This window comes from Magnolia sinica, chromosome 8, assembly GCF_029962835.1.
Source record: "Magnolia sinica isolate HGM2019 chromosome 8, MsV1, whole genome shotgun sequence".
NCBI lineage: Eukaryota > Viridiplantae > Streptophyta > Magnoliopsida > Magnoliales > Magnoliaceae > Magnolia > Magnolia sinica.
Genome location: NC_080580.1, coordinates 3,649,055 through 3,670,126, shown reverse-complemented (window position 1 = coordinate 3,670,126; position 21,072 = coordinate 3,649,055). Strand labels below are relative to the sequence as shown.

Below are 21,072 nucleotides of genomic sequence, written 5' to 3'. Positions count from 1 at the left end.
ATAGCTTGATCACACATGGACTCTTTGTGATGGGAACTGGGTCTGGGGGAAGCGGTTTAGCTGCGTCCCGGCTGGATCCAGACACGTCAGTATGTTCCTGACCGTAGGGCAAACCATGATTTATGCGTTGTACATCCACGCCGTCCATTCTTTTTCACAGCTTTTTTTTTTCCCAAAAATGAATCAGATATAAATCTCAGGTGGACCACACAATTGGATTGAATTCCCACCATTTGAAGGCGACAAAAGTTTTGAATCATGCTGGTATTTGTATTTTCCTTATGTATGACTTTATCGGTTGGATGGAAAATAAATATTACATAAATATTACGGTGTCAACTTCGGGAAGTTTTTAATGACAGACGTCCCATGACCACTAATTTCTGTAGTGTTGTTCAACTGAGTTATTTTATCTACTTTATTTTTGGACCAGGCCCTAAAATAAATTATTAAAGTGGATGGATGGCATGGATATACATCAAGGTAGGCCCCACGGTCAGTGTCACACCCACTTGGCTGGATCCGGGTCGTGAACAGGAGGCAGATTAGCTGGGACCCAGGATCCAACCAGGTGAGCGCGAACCTGACCGTGGAGCCGATCAAAATGTATGTGTTGTACATCCACAACGTCCATCCATTTTGACAGCTTATTTTAGGGCATAGTCTCAAAAATGAAGCAGATACAAATTGCAGGTCTGCCAAATCCACTAAGAAAAATAAACTGATTTTGATTGCCAAGCACTCCTAGCACCTGCTTCCTGTGTCGATAGTTTCTCCTTCTGAGAGCAACCGTTTATCTGCAATCTCGTTCGGGAAATGTCATGTTAGCTAATTGATGAAGGGTCAGATGATCTTTAAATGAGTCAGCGGTGGGCCTCTACTTTCTGGAGAACATCTCCAATGAAGGATTCCGTAACTGTAGACATCTCCTTTGTGTTGTGTTGATGCCTCACCGCCCGGTCCATACTCTACCATAGATACAAAAATAATTTCTAATAAGATTGTAAGTTCACTTACAAACCCAAGGCTGCATTTTGTTGCAAGAACATGTATGTTGAATTGCAAACATTTAGTTAAATCCAGGAGAACTGGCAAATGCTTTCTTGTGTTGGTTTTTGAGCAAGCAGCCTAAATGTGAAATTGTGTCACTTTTGAATGCAACTTACAAAGAAAATTGCAATTTGGAGCCTAAATGCTAACATAGATGGTAAGGTATTTTTAGATGGCAGTACTAGTAAAATTCATTGCTGAGATATTGTTGTAGAGCAGATGCAGACCTATTTCTTGCTTAGATGGACCGAAAAAAAAAAAAAAAAGTCCAAATGGAAGTGGACGTAATCCATCAGATTTGGGCCCAGTCTTACGTGGGGCATGATGTAATTGGGCCTCAAGCACATCCGGATTGGAGAAATTCATTCTAGATCAAGAAAAATGCAGTTCAAAGCACAAATCGTAAATCAATCATAACTTTTGATCTGAAATGAGTTATAGGAATTTCAACTGAAATTTCGTTATGGGGCTAACTGACGTCACTCTGTTTAATTCATGAGAAAACAATTCATTCCTACTCAAGTCTCCCATTTTTTTGAAAAAATAACTATTTTTAATAAGTTTTATCTCGGACGTAACTTTTTATTCTTAGAGTTTTAGTATTTGGTGTTTTCTTAGAGTTTGCTTCTTATCATGCCATGAATCATTCTGTGTAGTTAAATTAAAATCTTTTATTTTTGGTAAATTTTACTATTTTTGAAAAAGTTTCAATTTATTTGTATTAGCAATATTAATTAGGATTTCAATTTATTATTTAAAGCTTTATAATCTTGGTTGAAAGAGAAACCGATTGCAAAGTATTTTCAAATTTTCTTAACTCTCGAGGATTCTAGAGCCATAATGTCTTGTGGATTTAAGGTCTTGTTCACTTGAGAAAGATGGTGATCTTTTTCTTTATCCCTTCATGCTCTTCCCTATGTCAGATATTATTTTCAATAAAAGAGCAAAAGTTATAGTTTCACGTGAAGAAGAGACATATTTCCATAGATGAGATGCCAAGTGGTCCAATTGTGAATATTGTGTGACCCAAAAATTTAGGCTGCCCTGCTCCTCATGTAAGCTACAAAAGCATCTAAATAAGGCTGCTCGGCCCATTTACCATGCCAGTTAATTTATGCGATGAGCTTAACCCCATTTACTAAAAGTCAAATGGTTGTTCAAACCAAATTAGGGTTGCTCATGGTCTAAACTTGGACAACTTAGGCTGGACCATTTACTTCTCTAATTGATGGGTTAAACTTGAGCTCATGAACTCAACTTGGATGCCATTGAGCTATGGGTTCAAACCCATTGGGCAACCTGCGTTTCTGGACTGAGCCCAACCATACACTAATCGGAGGAATTTTAGCCCAGATTTGGCCAAATGAGTATATATATGCAAAGCTCATGCTAGCCCAAATCAAAGATTCAAAGCCCACAAATAGTGGGCTAGGCCCAAAACAGCTTGGATGCTCTTTTAGGCAACACTGCACGATGTATCAAGAAGCCCACCCTGAAATAGCGTGAAAAAAAAAACAACAAGTTGCACCTTGAATCCTGCTGTTCTTAGATAAAAACTCATTTCTACACGTGGCAATCATGTAACTAAATTAAACCGTCGGAATCATCGTAACCATGATAGACAGGGAAGCACCTTGGCCCTTTTATTTGCCGATTCTAATAATTGTATCTGCGACAAAGTCTCTGTTTAAAACAAGATTAAAGAAAGGAAAGGACAAGAAAAAAAATAAAACGTCATCCCCTAGATTCAACACCAGAACAATATATATCTAGAGCTTCTTAAGAAAAACATCAAACAGTTCTATTTTATATCGGAATCTTCTTCAATGTAACTACTAGTCTTAGTAGTTACTGAGGTAAGATGAACCTTCACCTAACAGTAGGGGCCTATTTTGTCTCTGTTGGTGAATCCCAACCTCCAGATATAAGTCTCTAATTGCATGCATTTCTATGACAACGTCTCTCATCTTCATTCGTTCTTTTGGCGATTTTGCAGAACATGATACGCCAACGCTGACCAATGAAACCAAGCAATCATGCATTCTATTTCTCAAATTGTTACGATTTTCACTGTCTTGAATAGCTTCAGCATCTTCTAAGAGGAGTCTTGGATCTATAATCTCCATTACTTGTTCGGGAAAAGCCGACTTTGCAAAGTGATGAAGGTTCTGATTGTCCTTAAACATGTCATCAGTTGGCCGCTTTCCAGTGATCATCTCGAGCAGAAGGATCCCATAACTGTATACATCTCCATGTGTGGACGCCTTACTGCCCATCCCATGCTCTACGATTTACAAATGTCATATATTTGAATGTTAAGCAATTATTTAAAGAAAGATAAAAATAGTGGTTAGATATTGAGAGGGAGAAAGAGGGAATATTTCATTTATATAATTAACATTTATGCCTCTCCCCAAATTTAGAATATCTGAGAATAAGGAATTTGGCTAAACATATTTCTTCAATCTTTGTATTATGATCAGTGTATGGTTTGACCCAACAAATAGTCCTTACAAGAAAATATCCTATAAATAGAACAAGAATCCTCTGTTTTCACACAGATTATCACGGCTAGAGAAATAATCTAGTAACTATTCTTCATACTTTATTAATTATAGTGTGAATCAATGTGGGGCCAATCTAGCCAACTTTTAATCATCATTTACCCTTGGATAAGAAGGTCTATCATGAATTGTTGATGCCCACTAAATCAGTTTGATGGGATAATCACCACCATTCACAAAAGTGCATGATCTCAATTGTAACATTCAAAGTTATTTTTGAGTCATGGATGATCAACAGGCATTCCTTCTATTTTGTTCATCATAAGTGGGACAAGTGGGACCACTTGGTCCCAAGAGAGAAATCCATACTTTCAATTCGTAACTAGCTGTAGCTTATCACCACTAAATTAAAATCACATTTGTCACATTCTTCCATCTTTTGGGTTTCTTCCTATCAAGAGTTTAATTCTGTTATTATTGTATTTAATGCAGTAATGTATGTAGAAATATCCATTGATTTGATTGTTTTCATGCACTTCATTCTTAACAAGCTTCACCATAATATTAATATATGGAAATTACCAATCATTTTGCAAGATAAATGAATAAAAATAAAAAGATAAAGGACTAAAATCCTTACCTGGAGGAATATACCCAATAGATCCCTTAATCCCAGATGTGCTGGTCTGATTTTGAGAGCAACTTTCTGCAGCTTCAGAGAGGAACCTTGCTAAACCAAAGTCACCCACATGGGCAACCATGTCATCATCAAGAAGAACATTGCTTGGTTTTAGGTCCCGATGAACAATTGGTGTTTGGTAATGATGATGAAGATAATCTAATGCCAAAGCCACATCAATGGCTATATTCAGCCTTTGTGTAAGATTCAAATTCCTCAATTGAGGTTGTTCATCTACATTTGGATGCAACCACTTCTCCAGACTACCATTAGGCATGTACTCAAACACTAGAGCTTTGAAATCATTGCCATTAAAATCAATGCTCGAGCAAACCGTTAAGATCTTGACAAGATTTCGATGTCGGATGTTTCTTAAAGCTTCGCATTCAGCTGCAAAACTCTTAAAAGCTCCTTGCTGTAGGAGGTTGAGTACCTTCACTGCAACAAGTGTTTCAAAGCATTCTAGAAGTCCTTTATATACAGAACCGAAACTTCCCACACCAATTAAATTTGCTGAAGAAAACCCATCTGTTGCTTGGAGGAGATCTTCATAAGAAACTTGTAACCACTGATTCTGTGTGGAAGATGGAGAAGAAGCTTTCTTTGGAGAATTTCTTCTCCAATAAAGAGCTGCAACGATACACGACAGGAGAAACGAAGACAAAACCACAGTAATGACTGTGACTTTTGCTCTGGGAGCAAGAGGCTTTCCTTGTTTCTTAGAAGCTTGCTTAGGGCACCCTGGCAATTGTAGTTCTGGTATACCTCCACAGAGTTTGCTATTTCCTTCAACTGAAATTGCACCGGCATTTCTAAAGATTCCTCCTTTGGGCACTTCACCCTCGAAATTATTAAACGACAAATTCAAATACTGCAAGAAAAGAAATTCTTCAAAATACTTTGGAATCTGCCCATTAAAGTTATTGCGCGAAAGATCTAGCCTTTGGATAGATTTCAATGTCCTTAAAGACTCCGGAATGGTTCCCTGAAGCAAGTTGCCATTCATATAGAGCAACTCCAGGCTTTGACAATTTCCCAATGTATCTGGAATTTCACCTGATAGTTTGTTCTCTGAGATATCAATTCCCTGAATGTTTACCAAGTTATCAACTTCCAGCAGGAGAGACCCAGTAAATGAATTACGAGACAGGTTGATTTCAATTGCACCGACTTGTTTCAGTATGGCACCAGTGAGTTTATTTTCATCAATGAACATTCTTTCCATAAATCCCCAATTTCCAAAACTTGATGGTATGCTTCCATGGAAATCATTTTTGTTCAACTCAAGAACGCTCAATCGACTGATGTTGCCAATTGAAGGTGGGATTTTCCCTGAAAATTTATTTGTTTGGAGACTCAAGGCTTGCAACTTGCTAAGCTTCCCAATAGCATCTGGAAGAGTACCCTTCAAGGAGTTCTCATGCAGAAACAAAGCATACAAGCTGACGAGATTCCCAATTCCCTTGGGAATGATTCCAAATATCTTGTTTCTTCCTAAACTCAGCATATTTAGCCCTGTCGAGAGATTAGCAATGGAGCCGGGCAACTCACCATAGAGATTATTAGTAGCAGCAGCTATGATTTTTAAATTGGTGCAGTTGGTCAGTGAAGTGAGGAAGCTCAGGTCATCACCTTCCATGCTTCCAAGCTGATTTCTCTCGATATTGAAACGCTGGAGACCCAAAAGACTTCCTAGATTCGCAGGCATGGGTCCACTAAAGTTGTTGTTGCTAATATCAACGGTTTGGAGACTTGAAGCATTGGACAATGAAATTGGTACCGTTCCAGTGAATTGGTTTCCTGCTATAAGAAATTCTTCCAGGTGTGGAAAAGCCAGGCCAAGGTTGGAAGGAATGCTTCCATGTAGACGGTTAATTGCCACGTTAAAGAGCTGGATGGATGAGAGATTATACATCGATGGTGGAATCGTACCTGATAACTGATTTCCAGATATTTGAAAATAGATCATGCCTGGCAATTGATCAAGCTGGTTTGGAATTTGCCCGCCCAAATTGTTACTCGCTAGATCAAGAAGCATGAGAGAGGAAAGATTCCCCAATGAAGATGGGATGCTTCCACTGAGATTATTGATCAAGACAGAAAGGAAAATGAGCTTCGACAAAGAGCTAAGCTCAGCAGGAAGCTCTCCAACGAGCTGATTCCGGTCGATGTGAATGATTACGAGTTCTGAGCAGTGGCTCAGATTGGATGGAATCTCTCCTTGGAATGAATTTTCAGTTAGGTTGAGATTCTGAAGACGGAATAAACGGCCGATTTCTTGAGGGATTTGGCCTTGGAATTTGTTGGTGGAGAGATCGATTCTTCTCAGGAAAGAGAGATTTCCAATGTGAGGTGATAAGTGGCCCACCAAGCTGTGGCCCCTGAGTTTTAAGATGGCGACCCTTTGATGACGGGGACTGCAGGTGATTCCCTCCCATTGACAGAAATGGAGAGAATGGTTCCATGAGCTCAAGATTCCGAGAGGATCTACCAAAATACCGTCTTTGAATGCGAGCAATGCTAGTCGATCTGTCTCATTTCTCAATAAAGCCGTTGTAGACTCCGACTGTGAAAAGGAGTTGAGAAGGATTGCATGGAGTAGGGTAAATGACCAAAATACCCTAACACTCAGATATGGTAACTCCATTCTCTAGACGTATAGATTGAGAGAGAATAAAACGCTTGGGGTGGTTCTTATCGCTACATTCATCCAACCCTCCCTATTTGTACTGAGAACGCACAGCCTCGGGTCGAGTATGATATGATTCCTCGTCACGGTGCATTTGCTGTGAGAGAAATGCCACGTACACGTGCTGCACTGTCAGCCACACGTACCAAGTTGTGAAATCCAAGCCGCTTATCACGCTTGTCCCAGAAAACAGATTTCGTGATCTGAGAATGAGGAGGTTGAATGATTTGTGGGCCACACAATTACTTTGAATGTAGACCTCCATTCCGTGATCTGAAATCGCAAACGCAAGGAGAGGTTGTTAAAGCACGTCAAGACGTCAGATAACCATAACAAAGTGCCCACACATATTATTAAAATATATATATATATATATATATATATATATATATATATATATATATATTGGATCTCCACAAAACGAGAGCGGATCAGGTGAGACCCCGGCCTCACCCAATACGGTGAGGCACTTACCGTGGGGCCCACCTTAGATGTCTGTATCATGTATTCAAGCTATCCATCCGTTTTTCTAGATCATTTTAGAGTGTTATCTCAAAAATTGCAGTAGATCAAATTAACAATTGAACCATACTATAAGAAACAGTGGTGATTGACTGTCCTATTATTAAAAACTTCTTAGGGCACACTTTAATGTCTCGATGCTGTTTATTTACCATCCAATCTGTTGAATAGGTCAAATAAGCCTGGATGAAGGGAAAAAATAAATATTAGCTTGATTCAAAACTTTTGTGGCACATTAATGGTCAATCACCACTGCTTCTTATCACATGGTCCACCTGATAATTGAATATGTTTCTTTTTTGGAATAATACCCTAAAATGATATGGAAAAATGGATAGACATCCGGGTACATAATACTTACATCAAGGTGGTCCCACGGTCAGGGCCGTACTATCTTGAGTGAGTCCCACAGCACAAGTGGACAACAAAAAAGTTGCTTTGAGGTGATCAGGCCGTGCAGTATCCGGAGAACCACTGACTTACATGATTGCGGGGCCACCATAATGTATGTCCACACTATCCATTGGATTTTTCAGCTCATTTCAGGGCTTTAGCTCAAAAATAAACAGATAACAAATCTCTCAATGACCGTATCACGGGAAATAGTGACAATTAAACGTCCATCATTGAAAACTTCTTACAGCCTACCATAATGCTTATTCGCCATCTAACATATTCATAAGTTCACGCATGTAACTGAACCAAGGTAAAAGCACAAATATCAGTTTGATCCAAAACTTTTATGGCTCCAAGAAATTTCTAATAGTGGACATTCAACCACCACTGTTTCCTTTTGTGTGGTTTGCTTAAGCTTTGGATCTGCTGGAGCCTAAAAATGATCAAGGAAGAATGGCATGGATAAAACACTTACATCACAGTGGGCCCCACATTAGGGGATATTGCAAGCAATGGGCTTTCTTTAAGGACATCTCAATTGCTGATTTATTAGGCTATACATTTCCGTCACCTCCTTTTCATATAGGATGCCGTACACGCCCCACATAGGCGGACCCACAATATTAGACCCACCACTTTTTAGAAAGGAAAGTAGACAACCAATGTTTGATCATTTCAAACACTGTTCGAATACTAGAAATTCATTAGGAAAAGACAAAACCCTTACGATTTTGCAAGAAATATATAGTGTTGAAGGTCATTACTAACTCCGCTGGGCCGGGTCAAATTCGCCCACATCCTTAAAGAAGGTAATGGGCCGGCGGATGGGGATGGCCGGACCGGGCAGCGGCTGTCAAATCTCAACCCAGTTCATTGCCAGGGCCGATCTTCTGTGTGCTGTCAGGGGGCTTCTCTTCCTGGATCAAGTGGGGTTGGGAGCTGTGAGAAGCGAAGGGAGGTGCTAGCCCCTTCCCTCGGTGTTTGGGCCTTCCGGCCTAGAGGTCTCCAGCTGGGGGAGGCTTTGGAGGTTTGGGGTTGTTGTCCTCGTAGAGTTGTTCATTTTAGGGTGGTGTATATGTTTTGGGGTGGCAATCCTTTTGCCTATATGATAGGTGGGCCCGTCTTTGGGGGCTCCACGAATAGCCAGGCTGTAATCTTTCCTTTGTCAATATATTCTCAGGTGGGTGCCCGTTTTTATTTTTATTTTTTATTTTTTTTTGAAAGTCTTTATTAACTCAAAATTCTTTCTTATAATAAAGATGTTTGTCAGCCTTATACTATTGGCCTAATATTACCTTTGACATTGAATTTCCAGTGTATTACGTGTGATATGAAAGGCTGCCATGTGGCTCGTTGATGCACCTTCCAACAGAGAAATTCCAACTGGAATGATCCGTAGGGATGTGTCCACGGACTTTTGTTTAAACGAGTCATAATGGCCGTCCGAGAGCTCTTATGTGGGCCCGAAATATCGTTGATGACAAGGACTTTTCTGACTCATGTTAAAAAAGAGATGGGGCTTAAGATTTAAGAAAAAGGTAAACAGAAGAGTGGGGCTGAAGGTCTCTTTGGCCCGGAAGCGATCCACAGACCACCGATCTCAGTGATGTGTTCACGTCACCATATTCTGTGTGTCCCTCTAAAATGTAGGTGTTGCATCCACGCTGTCCATCTATTTTATGGGCTCATTTTAGGGCATGAGCTCAAAAAATAAGCCATATCCAAAGCTCAAGTGGACCACGCCATAGAAAGCAATAGGACAATGACGCAGACCGTTGAAACCTTCCTATAGTCCACCATGATGTTTATTTGGCATCTAATCTGTAGTCCACTTGAGCTTTGGATCCACATCATTTACGGGCTTATGCCCTGAGATGATCTTGCCAAATGGATAGATGATGTGGATATAACAAACATCATGGTTGGGCTCACAAAACTTGTCAACATACCACCGAGGTAGCGTGTGTCAGACCGTGTAATCAGTGGGGAGCAGATTAGGTGAGACCCTGGACTCACCCAACACGATGTGGCCCCTACCATGGGGCCTACCTTGATGTATGTACTATGTATCCATGTGGTCCATTCATTTTTCCAGATCATTTGAGATTACCCCAAGAATGAAATAGATCCAATTATCAGGTGGACCACAGTGTAGGAAACAATGGTGATTGACTATTAATTGACCATAGCGTAAGATAGTTATATATATATATATATATATATATATATATATATATATAGGCTTAAGCTCATCGGCGAGTACATGGAAACATTAAAATGGCATTTTTAGAATGGATTATAAAAAAAAATTGTGAGGATCCAATGTCTTAACACTCAATATTCTCTTTATTCGGATAAGTATTTCATCTTATGATATTTATAATACAATCACACTGTCTAAAACAAGATAAAATAAAGGAAACAAACATCTTTCCCATACATTCAACACTAGAACAATATATATGTAGAGCTGCTTAGAAAAATATCAAGCACTTTTATTTTATGTCGGAATTTTCTTCATTGTAACTACTAATCTAATCTTAGATGAACCTTCACCTAAAGATAAGGCATATTTTGTCTCTGTCACTGAATCCCGACTTTGAGATATGAGTCTCTAATAGCATGCATTTCTGTGGCAATGTTTCTCATCTTCATTCGCTCCCTTGGAGATTCTGCAGAACACGATATACCAACTCGGATCAATGAAACCAAACAATCATGCATCCTATTTCTCACATTGTTATGATTTTCGCGATCTTGAGTAGCTTCAGAATCTTCTAAGAGAAGTCTTGCATCTATGATCTCCATTACTTGTTTGGGAAAAGCTGACTTTGCAAAGTGACTAAGGCTCGAATTGTCCTTAAACATGTCATCTGATGGCCGCTTCCCAGTGATCATCTCCAGGAGAAGGATCCCATAACTATATACATCTCCATGTGTGGACGCCTTACCGCCCATCCCATACTCTACCATTTAGAAATGTCACATATTTGAATGTTAGGCAACTATTTAAAGAAAGATTAAAATAGTGGCAAGAGATTGAGAGAGAGAGAGAGAGAGAGAGAGAAAGAGAGAGGGGGGTAACATTTATGCCTTTCCCAAAATTTAGAATTTCTGAAACAAAGAAATTAGGCGTAACAAATTTTTTAAATCCCTACATTATGAGTGTGTAGTCAATCTTTACAAATAGTCCTAAAAAAATATCATATAAATTGAACAAGAATCCAATATGTTTCTTCTTTTTTTCTTCTCTCTTTCCTTTTCTTTCCTTTTGGTTCTTTCTTTCTTTCTTTCTTTCCTCTCTTTTTTTTTTTTTTTTTTTTTTTTTGGTTTTGTTTGTTGAATATTGTTTCATCACTTGAAAAATAATCTAAGTAACAATTCTCTGTATCTTATTACAGCTGAATCCATGTGGGGCCCAATCTAGCCGACATTTAATCATCGTAAAGGTTCCAGTCCTTGCCTCAGTGGTAGACTCCGAGGAGTTTCAACACGAGGTCTTGGGTTTGATACCCATAGGTCGTGAAATCCCACTACGGCATGCATGGGTGTGCGTGACGGGTGCGTGTGTTTATAAAAATGCAGCCACCTCAAAACAGAAAATAAACTTTAAAAAAGAAACAGTGATATGCTGCTGTGTTAGAATCGTATTCAAACGGAGATGAATACACGGTGCTGTTATAGGCTTTTCTTGTTACGTGAAAAGACTAATCTATCCCTGTCCAGATACATCCCAGGGGCAGCTAGAGAAAGAAAAAAATCTAGAAAAAATCTACTGTATATCTTCTCTTAGCTAGCAGAGTAAACTTAGAAAAAAAATCTCAACAGCTAGAAAGATCACACAGCTAGGAATCTAATTTTAGAAAGGAAATCCAATCTCACAGCTAGCAAAGCTAGCTCAGACGATGCTCATACGGTTTTGGATTTGCACAAATCCATCACCGCTTCCAACACTCCCCTTCAAACCAAAACCGGCTTCATTCCGAGCATCGTTCTTAGTCGTTTGAATGCATCTGTCGGCAATGCCTTTGTGAAAATATCCGCCACCTGTTCCGTAGTATGACAATACTCTAATTTCATCGTTTTCTGCTTCACATGATCTCTCAGAAAATGGTACCGGGTATCAATGTGTTTGCTTCTTCCATGCTGCACCGGATTTTTAGCTAGCTCGATTGCCGACTTGTTATCCACATATATGACTGTGGATTCTTCCTGCGGATGCTTCAGCTCCTTTAGCAGGTTTCTCAACCAAATTCCTTCACAGACGGTGGACGATGCTGCCATGTACTCTGCTTCACATGTGGACAGGGCGACCACACTCTGCTTCTTCGAATTCCATGTGAATGCTGTCGACCCAAGATAGAAAACATAGCCTGTGGTGCTTTTTCTTTCATCTTGATCACCACCCCAATCACTATCAGAGTATCCATACAACATCGCATCATCATTGTACGGATAAAAAAGACCAAACTCAATAGTCCCTTTGATATACCTCAGTACTCGTTTTGCAGCTAGCCAGTGTGATTCTTTTGGGGCTTCCATATACCGGCTTAGAAGCCCAACACTGTAGACTATATCTGGCCTAGTGATTGTGAGGTACCTTAAGCTTCCGATTAGGCTCTTGAATAGGGTTGAGTCGACGTTTTTTCCTTCTCCATCTTTCGTGAGCTTCAGGCCTGTTGTAATAGGTGTATTTACCGCTTTACAGTCGACCATCTGAAACCTCTCAAGGAGATCCTTTGTGTACTTCTTCTGGGATATGTGAATGCCGCCGACTTGTTGCTTCACCTCAATGCCCAAGAAGAAAGACATCAATCCACCATCAGTCATTTCGAACTCTTTGAACATAGCCAGCTTGAATTCTTCAAACATCGCTGGCTATTCCCAGTGAACAACAGATCATCAACATATAAACAAGCGATAAGCATATCACCATGGGCATTCTTCTTTGTGTAGACGGCATGCTCATATGGACATTTGACGAAACCATTCTCTTGAAGATAACCGTCGATCCGTGCATTCCAAGCACGGGGAGCTTGCTTCAACCCATACAGGGCTTTCTTCAGCCGATACACCTTGTGTTCCTCCCCTTGCACGACAAAGCCTTCAGGCTGGTCAACGTATACTTCTTCTTCAAGTACCCCATTTAAGAATGCAGATTTCACATCCAGTTGGTAAATCATCTAACTGTGATGAGCTGCAAGGGAGATAATCATTCTTACAGTGTTAAGGTGAGCAACTGGGGCGAAAACTTCTTCATAGTCTACCCCATATTTCTGTTTGTAACCTTTTGCTATGAGCCATTCTTTATATTGTTCGATTTTACCATCTGCATTTCGCTTGATTTTGTACACCCATTTGAGACCAATGGTCTTCTGGCTTTTGGGGAGTGAAGTTAACTCTTATGTTCGATTCTTCTCGACGACATGAATCTCTTCTTCCATAGCCTTTCTCCAACATTCTTCATTCACAGCCTCCTCGAATGTGAGAGGCTCGTGGTCTACATACAGGCAGAGTAAATTCACTTCCTCAGTTTCTGCATAAATGTCGTTGAGGCTTCTCATTTTAATAGGAGCCAAGGGTGAAGGAGAATCGGATGAAGATGTGTTGGATGAATTCTAATTTGATGAAGTACTTCCAGGAGAGATGGAGCGTACTCCTGGACTTCTGCGATCCGAAGGGGGTGATGTGGGTGTCTGCTCTTGCTTCTCATGTCTCTCTTCTTCGTATTCTTTAACCTCGACCTACTTTTCTTTGGCTGAGTTTTTCTCGTTCCATTTCCATGCTTCTTGCTCACAAAATACCACATCTCAACTCACCACCAGCTTATTGGTTAGTGGGTTGTAAAGCTTGTATGCCTTTGACTCTTCACTGTAGCCGATGAAGATACACTTCTCGCCACAATCATTAAGCTTTTTTCTTCTCGCTTCTGAAACTTGAGCGTAGGCAACACACCCAAAGATTTTAAGGTGTGCTACGCTCGGCTTGTATCCACCCCATGCTTTCTGCGATATCTTGAATCTGACAGTCTTGGTCGGACACCTATTGAGTAGATAGGCAGTACATGCAATCGCCTCGCCGAAATTCTTTGGCGGAGACTTTTCTCCTTCAAAGATAGCCCTCGTCATATCGAGGATGGTGCGGTTCTTCCGTTCCGCAATTCCATTTTGTTGTGGCGTGTACGCTGCAGTATGTTGTTGCTTAATACCATGTTCCCTGCAATATTCTCGAAAAATATTTGAGGTGTACTCCCCACCTCTGTCAGATCGAAGAGTTTTGATTTTAAGACCACTTTCTTTTTCAACAAGGGCCTTAAAATTTTTAAAAATAGTAAAAGCAGCAGACTTCTCTTTGATTACATACACCCATAATTTTCTACTGAAATCATCAATGAAGGTAATAAAGTATTTATTACCTCCAAGAGAGATTGGATCTAATGGTCCACAGATGTCAGTGTGAACCAACTGCAACGGTTCTCTTGCTCTTCGGGATACTCCACTCGGAAAGGAGTTCCTTTGTTGTTTCCCAAGTGTGCACGCCTCACACACATGTTCTGAAGCTTCAATAGTAGGCAAACCATGCACCATGCTTGATGAGGACAGAAGTTTCAGGCCACTGAAATTTAGATGGCCAAAGCGAAGATGCCATATCCAGGAATCATTCTTTACTTTTCCATAAAAACACTTCTCAAGCATTGTGTTTATATGGAGAGGAAACATACGGTTCTTCGCCATCTGGACTTTTACAATCAAACGTCCATGCATATCTCTAATGGAAAGAGAAGAGTTCTCCATGTGTATGACATACCTTTTTTCGAGGAGTTGTCCGAGACTCAGTATGTTACTTTTCATGTTAGGCACGTAGTACACATTGGAGATATAGTTTGGAACACCATTCTTCTGAAAGATTTGGATTTTACCTTTACCTTTCACAGGTATTTTTGATGAGTCTCCAAACGTTACATCACCATGAACTCCTTCTGTGAGTTCCACAAAAAGTTTCTTGTCGCCGCACATGTGATTACTTGCACCTGTGTCGAGATACTATACATCATGCTGATCACTACCTTTCTCTTGTGCAAGGAGAAGTGTGGAGCTTTCTTGTTCATGGCTTAATGCTTCGACATAGTTGGATAGCTCGTCTTGAGTCACCGGCTTGCTCTAGCAATCAGATGCATAGTGGCCAAGCTTATTGCAATTGTAGCATTGGATGTTCTTTGTACTTCCTCGTCCATGCATAGATCTACCTCTACCATTTCCTTTTCCACGGAAATTGGTATTTTTCTCTTGGTTTTGGGCATGATTTTGTTGGTATCCGCGCCCTCTGCCTCTAGCGTGATTGTTAGCAAAACGTCCACCACATTGTGAACTTCCACGTCTACCATTGTTATCATTCAGAGTCAATCTTGACTCCAAAGCTTGTTCCATCGGTATGGAACTGGCATTCTTCTACATTCGTTGCTCATGAACTTGTAACGATCCCATCAACTCCTCAATGGAGAGTTTCTCAATATCTTTTGATTCTTCGATCGCCACAACCACATGCTCAAACTTGGTTGTGAGGGATCGAAGTATCTTTTCAATAACTCGGACATCTTCAATCTTTTCACCATTTCTTTTCAAATTATTGACAGTTACAAGCAAACGCGAAAAATAATCAGTAACATTCTCACCTTCCTTCATATGAGTTGCTTCGAACTCGGCTATCAATGTTTGAAGGCGAACCCACTTCACTCGATCTACACCCTTGAAGATGGTGCCAAGGGTATCCCATGCTTGCTTGCTTGATGTTGCTTCGGCAATCTTTTCGAAGGTGGATTCATCCAACCCTTGATAGAGGAGAAACAAAGCCTTATTGTCTCTCTTCCTTTGATTTTTGAGAGCAGTCTTTTCTTCGTTGGTGAAGGCAGCTTCTTCTTCCATAGTGGGTTCTTCATACCCATCGGTGACGATCTCCCATAGTTCTTGCGACCCGAACAACGCCTTCATTTGGATGCACCATTTTTCATAGTTGTCCTTTGACAACTTAGGAACTCGCAGATGGATTGTGCTAGCCATCTTTTTTTTTTTTTTTTTAAGGAGAGAGGGATGAACTAAAAGAACAAATTTTTTTTAAAAAAAATCTTCTGAAATCTGATTTATTTTTATTTTTATTTTTTTGCTTAAAATATGATTTTTAAAAACAGATTTTTTCAATCAGAACTGCTGCAATCTGATTTTTTTCAAAACAGTTTTTTTTTTTGAAGACCTGCGGCTGGAATCTGATTTCTTTTGAAAAAAGCTGATTTTTTTTTAAAACCGGGAGTGCAGGATCTGCCTCTTGCTGATGAGGCCCAAGGATCGTCGGCTTTGATACCACTTTGTTGGGTTGTAAACCCAATCCTTTGCTGACGAGTGGCTGCAGCCACCTCAAAACAGAAAATAAACTTTTAAAAAAGAAACAGTGATATGCTGCTGTGTTAGAATCGTATTCAAACGGAGATGAATACACGGTGCTGTTATAGGCTTTTCTTGTTACGTGAAAAGACTAATCTATCCCTGTCCAGATACATCCCAGGGGCAGCTAGAGAAAGAAAAAAATCTAGAAAAAATCTACTGTATATCTTCTCTTAGCTAGCAGAGTAAACTTAGAAAAAAAATCTCAACAGCTAGAAAGATCACACAGCTAGGAATCTAATTTTAGAAAGGAAATCCAATCTCACAGCTAGCAAAGCTAGCTCAGACGATGCTCATACGGTTTTGGATTTGCACAAATCCATCACCGCTTCCAACAATTGGAAGTATGTGTTAAAAAAAAAAAAAAAAAACTTTTAATCATAGTATATAGCCTTGGATAAGAGGGTCTACCAGGAATTGTTGATGCCCATCAAATCATGCAGCCGTTCCCAAAACTGCATACTTTCAATCGTATGATCTCCCAATCATAGATATTTTTGGGCCGGTCATGTACAATTAATGGGTATTCCTTCTAATTTGGTCCCAACTCCCAAGAGAGAAATCCATCCTTTCAATTTGTAACTGACTGTAGCTTAACATCACCAAGCTAAAATCGCATTTCTCAGATTCTTCCATCTTTTTGGCTATCTTCCCTATATATTAAGAGTTTATTTTTGTTATTATTGCTTTTAGTCTTGTATATGGAGAATGTATTAATGCATGTAGAAATATCCATTGATTAGATTATTTTCAAGCATTTCATTCGTCACAGGCTTCACCATATATAATATTAATATATAGAAAATTACCAATCATTTTGTAAGACAAACGAGCGAAGGCAAAAAAAAAAAAAAAAAAAAAAGGATTTAAAAACTTACCTGGAGGAATGTACCCAATAGATCCCTTAATCCCAAATGTGCTAGTTTGATTTTGAGAGCAACTTTCTGCTACTTCACAGAGGAACCTTGCTAAACCAAAGTCACCCACATGGGCAACCATATCATCATCAAGAAGAACATTGCTTGGCTTTAGGTCGCGATGAACGACTGGCGTCTGGGAATGATGATGAAGATAATCTAATGCTGCAGCCACATCAATGGCTATATTTAGCCTTTGGGTAAGATTCAAATTCCTCAATTGAGGTTGTTCATCTACCTTTGGATGCAACCGCTTCTCCAGACTACCATTAGGCATGTACTCAAACACTAGAGCTTTGAAATCATTGCCATTAAAATCAATGCTCGAGCAAACTGTTAAGATCTTGACAAGATTTCGATGTCGGATGTTTCTTAAAGCTTCGCATTCAGCTGCAAAACTCTTAAAAGCTCCTTGCTGTAGGAGGTTGAGTACCTTCACTGCAACAAGTGTTTCAAAGCGTTCTAGAATTCCTTTATATACAGAACCAAAACTTCCCACACCAATTAAATTAGCTGAAGAAAACCCAGTTGTTGCTTGAAGGAGATCTGAATAAGAAACTTGTAACCACTGATTCTCTGTGGAAGATGGAGAAGAAGCTTTCTTTGGAGAATTTCTTCTCCAATAAAGAGCTACAATGATACACGAAATGAGAAACGAAGATAAAACCACAGTAATGACTGTGACTTTTACTCTGGGAGCAAGAGGCTTTCCTCTTTTCTTGGAAGCTTGCTTAAGGCACCCTGGCAATTGCAGTTCTGGTATACCTCCACAGAGTTTGCTATTTCCGTCAACTGAATTTGCGCTGGCATTTCTAAAAATTCCTCCTTTGGGAACTTCACCCTCGAAATTATTAAATGACAAATTCAAATACTGTAAGAAATGAAATTCTTCCAAATATTTCGGAATCTGCCCAGACAAGTTATTGCGCGAGAGATCTAGCTCTATGATACCTTTTAAATTCCTTAGAGACTCTGGAATGGTTCCTTGAAACAAGTTGCCATGCATATAAAGCAACTCCATGCTTTGACACTTTCCCAACGTATCTGGAATTTCACCTGATAGCTTATTCTCTGAGACGTCCATTTCTCTAATATTCTCTAAGTTATCAACTTCCAGCAGGAGAGAACCAGTGAATGAGTTACGAGACATGTTGATTTTAGCTGCGCCAACTTGTTTGAGTAAGGTACCATTGAATTTATTTTGAGAAATGAACAATTGTTCCATAAATCCCCAATTTCGAAAACTTGACGGTATGTTTCCATGGAAATCATTTCCATTCAAGAATAGAGCGCTCAATCGAGTGATATTGCCAATTGATGGTGGGATTTGTCCTGAAAATTTGTTTACAGAGAGATTGAAGGCTTGCAACTTGTTAAGCTTCCCAAGAGCGTCCGGAAGAGTACCCTTCATGGAATTCCCACCAAGATCCAGAGCATACAAGCTGACAAGATTCTCGATTCCTTTGGGAATAATTCCAAATATCTTGTTTCCTCCTAAAAACAGAATATTTAGCTGTGTCGAGAGATTAGCAATGGAGCTGGGCAATTCACCCTCGAGATTATTAGTAGTTGCACCTATAGCTTTTAGACGGGTGCAGTTGGTCAGTGAAGTGAGGAAGCTCATGTCATCACCTTCTCTGTTTCCAAGCTGATTTTTCTCGATATTGAAAAGGAAGAGACGCGAAAGACTTCCTAGATTCATAGGCACGGGTCCGCTAAAACTGTTGGAGCTAAAATCAACAAATTCAAGACTGGAAGCATTGGACAATGAAATTGGCAATGTTCCCGTGAATTGGTTTGTTCCTGTGGTAATCCATTGCAGGTGTGGAAAAGCAAGGCCTAGGTTAGGGGGAATGCTTCCATGTAGCCGATTAGCTGCCACGCTAAACACTTGGATGGATGAGAGATTATAAATCGATGGTGGAATCGTACCTGATAACTGATTTACACCTATTTGAAAAGTGACAATGCGTGCCAATTGACCAAGCTGGTTTGGAATTTGCCCTTCAAAATTGTTATCTGTTAGATCAAGAGTGGTGAGAGAGGAAAGGTTCCCCAACGAAGGTGGGATGCTTCCACTGAGATTGTTGATGTAGACGTTAAGAGCACTGAGCTTTGACAAAGAGCCAAGCTCAGTGGGAAGTTTTCCGTCCAACTGATTCCGCTCGATGTGAATGGCTATGATTTCTGAGCAGTGGGTCAGATTGGATGGAATTTCTCCTTGGAGTGAATTATCAGTCAGGTTGAGAATCTGAAGACGGAACAAACGGCCTATTTCTTGAGGGATTTGGCCTTGGAATTTGTTGGTGGAGAGATCGATTCTTCTCAGGAAAGAGAGATTTCCAATGTGAGGTGATAAGTGACCCACCAAGCTGTGGCCCCTGAGGTTCAAGATGGTGACCCTTTGATGATGACGGCGACTGCAGGTGACTCCCTCCCATTGACAGAAATGGAGAGAATGGTTCCATGAGCTCATGACTCTGAGAGGATCTTCGGAAATACCGTCTTTGAATGCGAGCAATGCGAGTCGATCGGTCTCATTTCTCAACGAAGGGCTAGCAAGCTCCGACCGTGAAGCGGAGTTGAGAAGGATTGCATGGAGTAGTGTAAATGACCAAAATACCCTAACACTCAAATATGGAAACTCCATTCTCTACACGTAGAGAATTTGAGAGAGAACGGAACATTTGAGGTGGCTCTGATCGCTGCAATATTCATCCAACCTTCCCTATTTGTAGTGTGAAAGTACATCCTCGGGTCGAGTATTATATGATTCCTCATCGCAGGGCATTTATGCCAAGTGCACTTGCTCCACTCGCGGCCACACGTGCCAAGTTGAGAAATCCAAGCCGGTCATCAAGCTTGCCCCATCGAGCAGATTCCGTGGTCCAAAAATGAGCTTGTGAATTCATCCTGTGGATCACACAAGTACTTTGAATGTGGACCTTTAGTCGATAGTCTGTGTCATCCTTCACACGTACACATTAAGCCGGCCAAGTGAACGTGTGAACCCAAATTTCGTACCAGAGAATACATGCGGCAGTATTTTTATTTTTTTTTAAAGTGAAAGCTCGTCAAGAGAAAAATCCAACAGATGGGAAATGATCCGCGAAGATGCGTCCATGAAATTCGATTTATTTAATTATTTTTAAATATGGATCATCATGACTGTCTGAAAGTCATAATAAGGGGCCCACATTTTATTTGAATTCTTTCCCTCCACGACACATGCTAAGGACAAGAAAGTTGATGAGATGGGCAATGCACGGGTAAGGCTGAAAGTTGGGCGGGTTCAACCCAGCCACCCATCACCGACCCGTCATTCGGTTGGGCTCGAGCGAATGTACCGAGTCCGATCTCAGGATTGGGCTATACAAACACCAACCCCCGTAAAACTTGGGTCGGGCTGTGGTTGAGGTCTTGGGTTGCCTGACCCAACCCAAACTCATTCAATATATTAGTTAGTAATAAATTATAATTGAGTGTGGATTATTTGTGTTGAAGGCATAGGAAATTCCAGTGCTGTTGGGTCTTATTGGTCCACATCATTTCCAATGACTAAAGCTAATAAGATATGTCAGATTTTTCTCTCCCAAATAAATTAGGTGCTACACAACATGACTTTTAAAGAACTAGTTGTCTATATTTTAGCTTGTTTGTTTAGAAAAAAAAAAATTGAAATTCTTTACTATAAATAGCTATTTACTTTGTTTGTTTAGAAAAAAGAAATTGAAATTCTTTACCATAAATAACTATATATATATATATATATATATATATATAATTAATAAAATCATAGAATTTCCAACCCGAGGTTGGGTTCGGTCCTGTTGGGTTAGGGTTGAGGTATAGGAACCTTGGGTTGGATGTATCCATCCGA

General features: G+C 40.0%; 2 protein-coding genes across 2 annotated transcripts; both read right to left on the bottom strand.

The window, feature by feature from the left end:
* Nucleotides 1–2,702: 2,702 nt before the first annotated feature.
* LOC131253789 (probable LRR receptor-like serine/threonine-protein kinase At3g47570) lies at nucleotides 2,703–6,880 on the bottom strand. The gene is made up of 2 exons (XM_058254928.1): nucleotides 4,195–6,880; nucleotides 2,703–3,334 (listed from the first exon to the last, which is right to left on the bottom strand). Exons 1-2 carry the CDS (start codon nucleotides 6,878–6,880, stop codon nucleotides 2,892–2,894), a joined length of 3,129 nt encoding a protein of 1,042 aa, XP_058110911.1. The 3' UTR covers nucleotides 2,703–2,891.
* Nucleotides 6,881–10,350: 3,470 nt separating this feature from the next.
* LOC131252622 (probable LRR receptor-like serine/threonine-protein kinase At3g47570) lies at nucleotides 10,351–20,432 on the bottom strand. Its single transcript, XM_058253256.1, has 2 exons — nucleotides 17,154–20,432; nucleotides 10,351–10,806 (listed from the first exon to the last, which is right to left on the bottom strand). The coding sequence occupies exons 1-2, from the start codon at nucleotides 19,840–19,842 to the stop codon at nucleotides 10,424–10,426; spliced, it is 3,072 nt and encodes a 1,023-aa protein (XP_058109239.1). The 5' UTR covers nucleotides 19,843–20,432; the 3' UTR covers nucleotides 10,351–10,423.
* Between the last annotated feature and the right edge of the window lie 640 nt (nucleotides 20,433–21,072).